General features: G+C 41.6%; 1 protein-coding gene across 8 annotated transcripts in view; it reads right to left on the bottom strand.

Annotated features, from left to right (window-relative positions):
* Positions 1 to 9690, bottom strand: part of fam131bb (family with sequence similarity 131 member Bb) — a 45608-nt gene extending 35918 nt beyond the window's left edge. For all 8 annotated transcript variants that reach the window (XM_072679572.1, XM_072679580.1, XM_072679574.1 and 5 more), the window contains exon 1: positions 9579 to 9690. In XM_072679572.1, the coding sequence (XP_072535673.1) occupies positions 9579 to 9606 (28 nt within the window). In that variant the 5' untranslated portion in view covers positions 9607 to 9690. The remainder of the gene's footprint in view (positions 1 to 9578) is intronic.
* Positions 9691 to 13341: the final 3651 nt, after the last annotated feature.

The following is a 13341-nucleotide window of genomic DNA, read 5'->3' as shown; positions in this document are numbered from 1 at the left end:
AAACATAATGGAAGACAGACAGACAGATGGAGAGAGAGAGAGAGAGAGAGAGAGAGAGAGGAGGAACAGTCATGCCAATAAAGCCCACTGAACAGAATATACACAATGTGTTGTAGGCCTTATTTGTTAATTGTACATGGATTAAGCAAAACCATACTTAGCTACACAGAAAACCTACACAAACTAGTGGTAAACTGCACAGATTTACCCTAAAAATGTGTTCATGTCTTTATTATAGCTTCTCTTGTCACTCAATACTATAAACTTAAAGCCATTCGCTGTGTTTTGTGTCCAACAGTCAGGGAATAACAAGAAGTGATCCAGTTGCACTGTGAGAAGTGTTAAATGAGCGTTCCATTAAAATTTCATGAAATTTCTAAAGTTTATTTAAGAATTGCTGAACCAGAGCCATGGCCAGGTGGCTACCCATCTAGGATCGCCCTGGATTTGATTACCTGTCCTGGAAAAAAGCATTCTGCTCCTGGACACCAAGATGGATATTCATAAAGCTTTCCCAAGTAGGACTGATCTATGATTACTTTACAAGTGAAAATTACAAGTCGGCAAACCTAGTTGAGTAACAATACAGTATTTTACACAAACCTACACAATAAGTTCTTGCGAGAGGTCTTATTCCCGCTCCACCAAAGTTACATAGTGCAGTAGCAGCGTTCTGGCCTGGAGTGACAATGACAGAGATGCCATTATCCCTCTTACAAGTCAGTGTACAATCAAACTGATTTTAAAGCTGAACGTTAAGATAAAATTGCCACATAATGTTGCTTTAACGGCAGTGTGTAATACACCATTTCAAGAAAAAGTAAGTGATCCCTTTGGAATTGCCTGGAGTTCTGAATTGATTACTAATAAAATGTGGTCTGATCATTATCTAAGTGTCAGTTATAGACAAACACAATCTAACTAAACTAATAAGACAGTTGTACTATTGATGTCTTTTATTGAGAACATGTCCACAGTGCAGGCTAGAAACGTATGTGAACCCATGAATGTAATAACGTGTAGATCCCTTAAAGAGGGAATGTGGACCTTTCCTCCCTGCTATTGTGTTTTAGTTTCTCAATATTTCTGGGATACTCTACATGCACAGCCCTCTTCAGCCCTCAACCCTACCATGGCATCTCTTTAGGGTTACAAATAGAACTCTGATCTGGGCATTCATCCATTCTTAAGTGGATGTACTAATGTGCTTTGGGTCATTGTCTTGTTGCATGACCCAGCATCTCTTCAGCTTGGGCCTATGGACTACTGTCCTTACATTCTCCTGTAAAATGTTTTAATACACCTTTAAATGTAAATTTATTTATTTATCATAAGGCAGCAAAGCAGCCCCAAACCATGATGCTTCCTCCAGCAGTGGCTTTCTTTGTGGTGTCCTTCCATGAAAACCACAATTCTTCAGTGTTTGTATAATAAAGGACACATGCACAAAGATATTTACAGTTTGTAGCATCTTGCTGTTACCTTTAGATTCTTTCTCACCTCTTTCAGGATTGCCCATTGTACTCATGGAGTGATATTAACAGCATGACCTCTCCTAGGGAGATTTTGTCTGACTTTGGATTTATGTTCACCCAGGTCTTTAGCACTGCCAGCATAGCCTTTTCTAGCTTCATGCTTCCCTGTAACATGTATTTTGAGGTTCGTTTGAATGTTCTTTACATTGAGGCGTGTTTTAAACTAATCAGTCTTTCTTGAGAAGAACTGATTTGTCAGTAACTGGGCTTCATGTGGCTTTTATTTAATGGTATTGTACTGGTCGAACCCACACCTCCAAACATCTCCTTAATCAAAACACCTTTTCTAATTAGCAGTAGGAGAAGTCATTAACACCGAGGTTTACTTATGTTTTCTAGCCTGCATTGTGGATGTTTACTCAATGTGCTCAGTAAAAGTACAACTCTCAAGTTAAGCTGCTGCAAAGAAAGTAACAGGTGCAGTGAGACTGCAGCAAGGGAGGTGAAAAAAACGGTAAGCCGTAACTACTTTATTACACACGGAAGCAGGGAACAAACAAAGCGTACTAATGTCTCAGAAAGCCTGCTCTCACTGGGGACCAAGGGCGGATTCTGAGAGACTTGAGCAGACACACACTCGCTGACCAACACAGCCTGGAGTTATAGCTGAGAGTTGGGCTCCCTGAAGAATAAAGCAGTCATGCACTGGGACTTTCTTTGTTCCAGCGGAGCGACACACACTGCGGCACCACACTGCCATGACACTGTAGTACAGTCCTGACACTGCTCCTGCAACACACTCCCACGCTGAAAGCCTGGTTGGGGAATACGCTCCAGCTTTTATTAAAAAGCAGGCTTGCATGCGCTTCTGTGCATGTGAGCATGTGTTTCCAGCTTATTAGGTTCACCTGCTATGTCTGCTATGTACATACACTCTCTGGCCATTTTGTCAGACACAAACCCCACTACCCTATATCCTTTAGCTTACTGACTGCCCATCTGTTGCTGCACAATTTCTCAGATACAGAAGCGAGAGGTATTTAAAAACACAGGCCACTTTAATATAAACACAGGTGTACAGTTGAGTGCACACTTAAGAAATGATAGCTCATCTACTTCTATGTACAGTTAGACTTTATCAGGACCACTGTTGTCTGGATATTTTTAGTTGGCGACCTGTTCAGAATCCACCGGTGACACTGATGTGTTTAATAAGCCTAGCAACACTTTCCCCTGTGCAACACACCAACATGCCATGTCCATGACAGTGTCACTGCTGTGCTGAGAATGGTCCTCCACCCAAATAATATCTGTCATTCATTACTATGATGGTCTCCTTCCTGTGCTGGTTGGAGAAGCAACAGATGGGTTACAGTAACTGTGAACCTCTAAAGTACAGCTCTGTGTTAGGTACCTGATGAAATGGCCAATGAGCGTAGCTACAAGGTAGGTCAAGCTTGTACACTCAAGCAGCCCTCAGTATATGTGTGTGTGTGAGAGAGAGAGAGAGAGAGAGAGAGAGAGTGTTGTTCTCTGAATGTGTATGTGTGTTTAGTGTATGTGTTGCTGAGTCAGGTAGGGGGAGGTACAGTAGCAGGTGGATTGTAATGATGCCCACACTGCAGGCCTTGATATGCCAAACTCTGCAAAGCTGCATTGAGTTTCAGGATAGCTGAATAAGCTGAACACACTTCAAACTCATAACACAACCAAACCCTGAATCCCTGTCAGATTTACCGCTGCATACAGGATGTGGGAAACAGTGTGTATGCACAGTTTGTGATAGCCATCTGGATATGTCAAACTGTAGTGCTACAGCGCCCTCCAGAAGGATTCTCACTCATTGTAAAGACCAAAACTTAATCTTTCGCTGAAGATATGACAATATCCAAAAAGGAAATTGTTATAAGATTTTTTTTCTCAATAAACAATGTGTCACATATCTACATAGCTTAACTGAAGCATGTGAAAGACTATAGCTATAGTTTACTGTGCCTGCCCTTCTGTGTTAACATAATACAGTTTGTTCTACTGTCCACAGTGTGGCTTTTGGTGGCCGCAGTACATTTTGAAAATTATGAATAAAACGCTCACCTGCCTTTTCAAAGAAACCCAGTTTGTTTGTTTGTTTGTTTGTTTTTTGGGTTTTTTTTCTGGGTGTTGGGGCAAAACTGGTCCTACCCAATGGAAATTAGAGGTGATTGGTTAATCTTTCTGGCACTTGGTGATGAATCTAATGCAGTAGGCCTTCTGTTCTGTTTCTGTCTGTGAGTTTTTTTATGTACATACCTGCCAATGCTGCTATCATAAAAAGTACACAAATACATCAATATTTTATATAAATTGGCTGAATATATATATATATATATATATATATATATATATATATATATATATATATAGTAGAGCTTTTCTTTTTATATGTAATTATTTGTGTAGATGTGTTTACACTGCTCCTGGAGTGTGAGGTGAAAGCTGTTTTTGTAAGCTGTTGTACAGAAGCAGATGTACAGAAGCAAACACACATCATAAACAGTTCATTTGTTTAATGTCTGCGCTGGTTTCATGTCTCGGTAGCAGGAGCTCATCACGCGCCTTATCATACAGTCTGAGTCGATACAGCTTGAAATGCTTTGCCACAAGAACAGTGAGTCGGTTCATTCAAATTTCAGAGGCGGCCGTTTCACCGGTGGATGAAAGCTTTCTGTTTTCAAAGTGATTCCGTTGTTGCTTCAAGCACCTCTCCACTCAGCACTTAAGGCCATATTTACAATAGCGCGTGCTACCTCTAATTACAGATTCGCCGACTGACATCTGGGTCAGGACTGAGCATGTGCAGCACGCTGTAGTAGACACAGAAGACTGAGAGAGAACAGTGCTGTTTATCTGAGGCAGCGGGACACAGCGGTAAATAACCAAATCCAGACACTGTGTTATTGACACTGTTAAAGCACACGTGCTGAACGAACTACGCGTGGCATTCTGCTGATGTGCATGATCCTGATGTTGCACAGATTAGTGCAAGAGTTCCACTTGTTCCTTTTCGGAAGACAGACGAGCATCTCTCCACTCAGCACTTTAGGCCATGTTTACAATAGCGCGTACTAACTAATTACAAATAAGAAAAGCTACTCAAATAGAGCCACCAAATAAGAAGCAGACAAGAAGAGCTACTAAATGTGTTAAAAAATGCTTATGTAATATTGAGTAGTTTTTTCTTTTAGGGTACATGTGAGTATGTGTGTGTGTGTGTGTGTGTGTGTGCGTGTGCGCATTGCAAGACAGTGACAAAATCTGAACTTGTGACCTACACCAAAACCTTGTACCTCCATTTTTGGCATGTTCAGTTTTTGACATCATTTGAATCTGGATGTTTTTTTTTTTTACATTGTGTCAGAATCGCATGATGAATGAACCAATAGAAATGCTCGAAACACTCTACTTGGGATCAAATCTGTTTACATTGACATCCAATGAAAGTTAAGAGGACCCCCCCCCCCCTTCTGCTTCTAATATTACAGTTTTGCACATACGAGGGTTTTGTGTGACAGCAACAATTAATGTGTTTGTATGGAGTGTGTTATTACAGCAGGCCTCTCCCAATGAGTGTGTGTGCAATCTGTGTACTGCAATGATCAGCCTCTCAGATCTCCGTCTGGCTCAGAAAGCTGATCTGAAGTTCACCAATCAATAACTGACTCTAGAGCTGCACAAAGCCAGGATAAACACCCAGCAGGCTGCAAGACTCCATACAACACGGCCAGAAAAATCTACTCCACATCTACTGCTCACTGCACTATAAGAATGGCAGGTAATACTACCTTCCTATACTTCCAGCTGGCAGTAGTAACTTTCTTCATTCTCACCACCTCAGGCCTATAACACCATCAATGAATTACTACTTCTGCAAGCTCTGTTTTACAGAGAAGAGATTATGTTTGTAATAAAAGAGGAGCTCTCCATTCAGTGCAGACAATGTATCCTCTTAAACACTGAGGATTCCAATCTCATAACTACATATTTCACATATCACTGCCTCAGATTATTCACCTTTCAAAAGCCTCACAATATTTTGACAAAAAAAATGATCATCATAGCAAGTGGTTGCATAACCTACTAGTGAGACAACAGCTTGGAGGCAGGCGGAGTGTGATGCATGACATGATCAAGATGAAGTGGGTAGCTGGTTGTTTCCAAACCTGGGTCCATGTGAGTATGGATCCAGGTGCAGTTACAGTGGATACCATATTTAATAAAATGCCTTTTCTCCATGATTCATACTGTCCTGTTTTTGCATTGCGCTATCATGATGTTATAATGCATGGTTACACTCTTTACCTTTGACAATGAATAGACTAATAGAAATGGTCTAAAATGATTCATTAAATAAATATACTGTTGAGAAATTCTAAGGATATTTAGTTCCCATTTCAGGGATTTTGCTTTGTTATGACAGGTACAATAATAGTTTTTTTATAATAGTTTCTAAAGAATGTATAGTAGTAGCTGCATCTTCAAAATAAGAACAAAAATAAAAAGCCTAGAGTTTAAAGGGGCCCTAGAATGGGAAATGTGTTTTTCTCGGCGTAGTTGAATATTGAGAGTTTAGTACATGGAAGCAACAAACCGTGATTCCTGTTGTCTTTTCATTTAAAATAAAATCCCTCATAACCAAAACAAAGCTGTAAAACAAGTCAATTCCAACAGCCACTTCAGGAGAATATGATGTTGCTGATAGTAGATTAGATAGTTAGATAGTTTTCATTCCTCAGGTTAGGAGAACGGCACATCACCGCCAGGCTTTACTAGTTATCAGGACCAGGCCTTGTGCCAGCGTATGCAGAAAAGGGAGCTCAAAAGCAGAGCGCAACAAAGTGAAAGCTGGGGAAGTGCGCAAGAATTCATGCTAGACTAGAAGCTAACCCCAGCTGACTGTCTTCAATATCTCTTCAGTTAGCTACCCGCACACTGCAGGAAAGGACATCAGCACTATTCAGGAAGACTCAGGGATAAATACAATGACTACAATGCTGTGCTATGTGGCTTGCTGTAAACCAGACAACCATTTACAACCCAAAATAACAGGGTTGTAAATGACCTTTTACCCCACGTCTGGACATGTAGCTGATTCCTGCAGGTTAGGAGGTATCAGAAATGTTTGTAGTGTTAATAAAATAATCTTACTTTTACTGGACAGTGTGTTGGTGTATGGAAGTAGAATTAGGACTGGAAATGGGGAAGAAATGGATCAGGAAGTGTAATGGCTTGGGCAATGAAAGAGAAAATCCCCAGCCTAGGTGGCCTGGGCTGTGTCCCATACCACTAACACCGCAGCAAAAGAGTGACTCACTTTACAAGCATATACAAGCACAAGTGCACAAGTTGCTTATGCATGAGGCTTTAATGAGATAGCTGACAAAAATTAGAAAACAAATGAGCATTACAAGCAAAAGCTATTTTTTTTTGTATGAGTGTGACACAGTGACACTGTATTTACGGTCAGTGTATTTACTGTATCCAACAATCCACTTTCCCATTATTACTTCCCTTATATTCACTGTATTCACACTATTAACACATTGTTTATTTGACTTAATTACTGCCTTCTAGTATCCTTACTGTATACTTACTCTGCAGTTACTGCCAGTATATTCACACTTGTCCCAATAGTGACAAAAGGCTTTTTTAAGAGTAATGCCATAAAAACAGAACATGTTTCATTCCCCAAAGGATCTTGTTTCTGTAATTTTATCTGCGGGTTCTTATGATTTTCCAAAAACAAATGTTGTCATGTTTTTCCTCACTTACAGTAGTGAATCAGATGCATCAGTCTTGGAAGACTTCTGTGTTTGTATTCCATTATCTTACCACATATTGATCCGGTTCAATGGAGTCTATGTATATAGCAACCTGATCTCATACAACGCATGTAGCCCTGACCTTGTTGTTGCAAAGCCAACAGTTTGTTTATGGATGTAAAGTTGTTTCTTTGCTTGGTTTCAGGCCATAATGAATAAAACCCAAAACCACATAGGGAGCAAGAATTGTAATTGTGATGTTTCAAACATTTCACTAAATCAGGTATGACTTTTTACCAGTTTATCAGCTAACCATCTCTCTTTCTTATCTGCTTCCTCCCTGGTCAGGGTCACAGTGGGTCTGGAGCCCACCAGGAATCATTGGAGGCAGCATGGAAGGAACACCCCCTGGACAAGGCGCCAGTCACATTTTTTAGATTTGTCCACATTGGGCCAGTGTGGGCCTAAAGCTTTAGTTTTCCCACACAGTGAGAATCACTCTCAGAAAGTGGAGCCCCTTCATCTTGTTGCAGTATCTACACTGCATTTACAGTGAGTCTATGCTGTTGTACAGTGAGATCTTTCCGCAGCCACCATAATTCATGTCCAGTTTCAGAAGAAATGCCACTCACCATTACTACTCAGTTCTGATTAAACTCATTTGCACTTAACCATTAGCAGCAGCGTCTGACACTGAGCATTAGCATCAACCTGGTCCCACACTCTTGGAAAAGTGCCAAAAAGGGGTTCTTTGGAAAGATACCATAGAAAAACTTACATGGATAAAGAACTTATGCAAATGGTGTGCGTTTTTTACCAAATGATTCCTTTAAAAATTGTTTTTTCACGTGTCAGACACGTTGTGGACAAAAACTTGGAATAGAGCTAGAAAGATTAGGAGACCTTGATTACTGTTCCTGGAACAGACCGTTATTGGTGTACTCTTGTTACAGGCATTTCACAATTCAGCCAGCGTGCCCACATGAAAGTCCAGCCTGATGATACAAGGCTTTCAAGTTAAAAGAACACATCAATTTCCTTGAGCTAGAAATGGAAGGCTAACTGTTCTATAAATACACTATATGGACAAAGGTATTGGGACCTGCTCATTGATTGTTTCTTCTGAAATCAGAGTTATTAAAAAAAGAGTTAATCCTGTTTTTGTTGAAGTAACTGTCTCTACTGTCCAGGGAAGACTTTCTACTAGATTTTGCAGGGCATTGCATTGGATTTGATTGCATTCTGTAACAAGAGCATTAGTTAAATCAGGGTGGTGGATGATCACCACCCCATCTCATTCCAGAGAACCATCATTCCAGAGAACACGGTTCCACTGCTCCACAGCTCAGTGCTGGTGGGCTTTATATCCCTCTAGCCCACGCCTGGCATTTGGCATGGGTCTAGATAAGTGTGTGCATTTGCACATCTGTGTCAGTAATGGGTGCAACTTAAAGTAGCTGAATGCATGCATTAGAAGAGGTGTCCACAAACATTTGGACATGTAGTGTGTTTTTTTTTTTTGGTAGTTATATTAGTCACACCTTTGTTACACAGTACATTTACACCAGTTCCAGTTTTACACACACACACACACACACACACGCATTCCTTTCATTAAGTCATGGTGGGGTTCCCCTCCCCTTATTGCTCATTCTGCCCTCCTCTCCCCTGCAATAAAATCCAGCATGGTTTTCGCCTCTCTCTCTCTCTCTCTCTCTCTCTCTCTCTCTCTCTCTCTCTCTTCTCCCACACACACTTTCTGTCATCTCCTTTCTCACTGCATGCAAACATTCCCCAACAGCAGGATTTCTCATTTTTCTCCTGTTTCCCCACTTTTCCCAATTTCCATCTCTTTCTGCATCTCTGGTCAACAACAGCCGTATCACTGCATCTCCATCTCTTCATCTCTCTCTCTCTCTCTCCATCATCCCACCCTCCCTCCCACCCACACACACCGGCCATGCAGTAGCATAAATCAGAGATGTAGGCTGGAATCCATGTAGCCTTATTCTAAACACACATACACATATACTCACACACATAAACACACACACACACACACAGACTTTGACAGCTCCTAATCGTTGGGCTGAACGTCGCTCCACTGTTTTCTTTCATGCAGCCAAATGCATTTCACACATCCCAAACGTGAGGCAAAGAACATAAGCCCAGTGCTGCTTCCCACACACACACACACACACACACACACACATATACCAGCTACCCCTCCTCAACCTGCTAATTACCACACTTACTCACACACAGACTCACACACCAGCAGAGGAAGAAACGAACGGGGTCTTACTGAGTGTTCGCGAGCCGATACATCCCATGGTTTATTCACAAAGGCCTTGGAAATGAATGAGGAAGTGTTTGCCTTTCACCATACATTCTCTCCCTCTCGCTCCCTTTCTCTCTCTCTCTCTCTCTCTCTCTGTATTTCTGCTCGTGCTGCTCTCCCTCCCAGCCTCCCTCCCTCCCTCCCTCTTTCGCTTCTTCCCACTCTCCCCTGCTCACACAGCCTCTCTCTCTCTCTCTCTCTCTCTCTCTCTCTCAGACAACCACAGGTTTTCATGTCTAAGCAGAAGGATGATGTTTAGAACAGACGTGTCATTTCATACTGACTCCACCTGATTTGGATTGATGTAACTCTGATGATTAATACTGATTATATGGAATCATTGTCCTGCATGAATGTTTGTTTCTACTGGACAAGGATCAGGGTATTAATCTGTAACATAGAGCTCAGTTCATTAATAATGCGTATTTAAACTTACAGGGCATTGAAGCTGTAAATGTGGATGAACTGACATTACCAGTGCGTGTGCATGTGTGTGTGTGTGTCTGCTTTATTCTGTTTCCATTGTTGTCGTTGCATGTGTACGCTGCTGTGCATGGCTGAGTGCAGAGATTGCCTTGAACCATGATACTTCCACCCTCATGTTTAACAGTTGGATGAGGTCTTTATGTTGGTTTTAAGTGACACTTTTTTGAAGAGTAGTGGCTTCTAGTCCAGGCTATCCCACATTGCACACCGTTTATGTTCAGTGTTTGAAATAGGGTTTGATGAAAATACAAAAAAAAAAAAAACTAAACTGTGTACTGCTGAGGATTAGTGTATTCATCTATAACACAGAGCACAGTTCATCAATAATGAACTGTTATTACTGGAGTGTGTGTGAGTGTGTGTGTGCATCTGTGGCGTGCTGTATTCGGTTTCCATTGTTGTCATTGCATCTGTGCACTGCTGTGCTTGGCTGATCTGAAATGCGGAGATTCTCTCTCTCTCTCTCTCTCTCTTTCTCTCTCTCTCTCTCTCTCTCTCTCTCAGTCTCTGTCTCCCTCTCTCGTCCTGCCATCACTTCACACACATCTTACAATGCAGCACAGCTGTTTCCCTCCCTTTCTCTTTTTTTAGACCCCCCAATCCCCATCTCCCTCTCTCTCTCTCACACACACACACTGGCCCAATCTAGAAAAAAAATCCCCACAAGGTATTCCTGTGCCCTCCCCCTTCTCTCTCTCTTTCTCTCTCTCTCTCTTTCTCCCTCACTCACTCACTCTCACACACAGACAGGAGTGGATCTGTTATCTGTATATCTCTCCCATGCTCCCCCTTTATCTGCCTCCATCTCTCTCGTTCTGCCGACCGCCCCTCCCCCATTCCAATAATAAATCTGTGCTCGCCATATATACAGTAAGTATGCCTCCTAAAAAGCAGTGACGCAGGCTAAATGAGAAGAAGAAGAAGTGGAAAGATGGAGGGAGGATCAGTCATTTTCCTTCACTTCACAGGGAGAGAGAGAGAGAGAGAGAGAGAGAGATGGACAGATGGAGAGAGATTGGGAGGCAGGGAGCCAAGGAGGAGGAGGAGGAGAGGCTTTGAGTCATTTTAAGCAGAGGTGAGGCTGGGATAGGCAAATTAGTATTCAGTAAAATGCAGAGCAAGAGTGGCAGAGAGAAAAGCAGGGAGGGGGGGGCGGTTAAAAAGGATGAAGATGGGAGACAAAGTAAAAGCAGAAACTTGGATGGGGTAGAGAAAAAGTAAGGGATTGGGAAGTAAGGGTTAATATCAAATGTACACAAGAAAAAAACAAAAAAGGAAAAGAAAATTGGCGAGACGCACCAGCCAAGCCGTAATCTCCCCAATCCTGGAGAGACACTCTGCGCATCAGCTATATATAGCAGATCAGCTCTTACACTGTGTGTGTGTGTGTGTGTGTGTGTGTGTGTGTGTGTGTGTGTGTGTGTGTGTGTGCGTGCATGTGCTCCTTTATTTTAGCCTGCAGAGGGAAGTGGTGTGAAAAGGCGCATCTGCTGAATGTACATTTCTATATAACACTACAGGTGTGGTGGAAGGGATAGCCTCAAGGGAGATCATCACACACTCACACTGCCTCTGTTTTTATACCTAGTCAGGACGTAGGTCATTCAGGTGTCCAGTATGTATTTCAATGGTCTGTATATCTGTATACTTTCAAACCACCTGCCTAATATTGTGTAGGTCCCTCCCAGCTCTTGACGTGTTGAGGCATGGACTCCACAAGACCTCTGAAAGTGCCCTGCGGTGTCTGGCACCACGACAAACGTTAGCAGCAGAGCCTTTATGTTCTGGAAGTTGTGAGGTGGTACCTCCATGAGCATGTACTTCTTTGGAGCATTTTGTGTAGATTCTAAACACTGCATTCCAGGAGCACCCCATAAGATCCGCCTGATGTTTTGGAGATGCTCTGCCACAGTTGTTTAGCCATCACACCTCTGGTCAAAGTAGTGTAGATTCTTCTGCCTGACCATTTTTTCTGTTTCCAACACATCACCTTCAGAGCTATGTCCAAAACTGTGCCCTATTCATTATGTAGTGCACTACTTTAGTGCCAAATTTTCAGTGCACTGTAACAAACCCCCAAAATACCGTGATATATGTAGCGTGCAAACAATGTACACTAAACGATATGGAACACCCATAATCCATTTGCATGCAGCTTCTCTGAGGAAGAATGACGCTCAGACTCTTTATAAACGAGTGTTGCCATACTGGGCGGACATTAGCGCCCTTTACCAGGACTTGAAAGATCCCCTGTGCAACAAGCAAACACTGCTCTGTGCAAACACTGTCTCACTGCTCAAGTATCACGGCTAATGTGCTCAAAGTTGCTGGGGAGATTCGCCTCCTCCATGTACTAATTAACTTCTCAGAGAGTGCACAGTTCTGCAATATACCTGTACACAGTTCCGCTGTTGGAAAAGGGAATGAGCAGTGATGCTGCATATATGACTTATAAAGGTAAGCAGGTTTTTATATGGATGCATAGTTATACTTCTTTCATTAATAATCTTAGTTATTATTATGTTTCTTAACATTATTATTAAGGGTTATGTGTCTTATCATAGAAAATGTCCTAGAAACATACCATGAAGACATATTTCATATATTTGTGCTGCAAATTAATATACACATTTTTATGATTTTAACAGTTTATTATTATCATATGGTTTGTTTTGATGCATGTTGATGCCCTTGGTAAATTTGGTAAATATACCAAATCAAATAATGGTGTGAAATCATCCTTACTTTGAATTTGTGCCGCAAAATAATCTATAAATTATAAAATGAATATACACATATTTATGATATCAAAAAGTATTATGACCTGTTGGTTTGGAGTACTGTTCTTGATTTTGCTGTTTTGGTGTTTACTTTTGGGTGTTTTTTTCATGCATTTTGGTGTTTTTGAAACATGTTTTGACTGGAAACAACTGTGACAATCTGGCAGCCCTCTGTGCAATGAGCTCACATACATACAGACGTGCCTGAAATCACTCACTACCTTGTTCAATTCTGCTCTCTATAAAAGTGCCTTATGTAGTGATCTAGATTTTCACATGTAGTGGATAGTAAGTAGGGTACAGTTTTGGACACAGCTCAAATCTTTATTTAAAGCGGCATTATGTGAGAACGGGCATTTCTTGCTCCTGGGCTCCCCCTACAGTTGGACATGTGTCATTCGCACTTTGAGCCACCCCTAAAGGACAAGCTGAGATATCCAGAATCGTACTGATGTGAAGGA

Source organism: Salminus brasiliensis, chromosome 5 (assembly GCF_030463535.1).
Source record: "Salminus brasiliensis chromosome 5, fSalBra1.hap2, whole genome shotgun sequence".
NCBI lineage: Eukaryota > Metazoa > Chordata > Actinopteri > Characiformes > Bryconidae > Salminus > Salminus brasiliensis.
The sequence above is the reverse complement of the archived record's forward strand: the minus strand, read 5'-3'. Positions and strand labels throughout refer to the sequence as shown.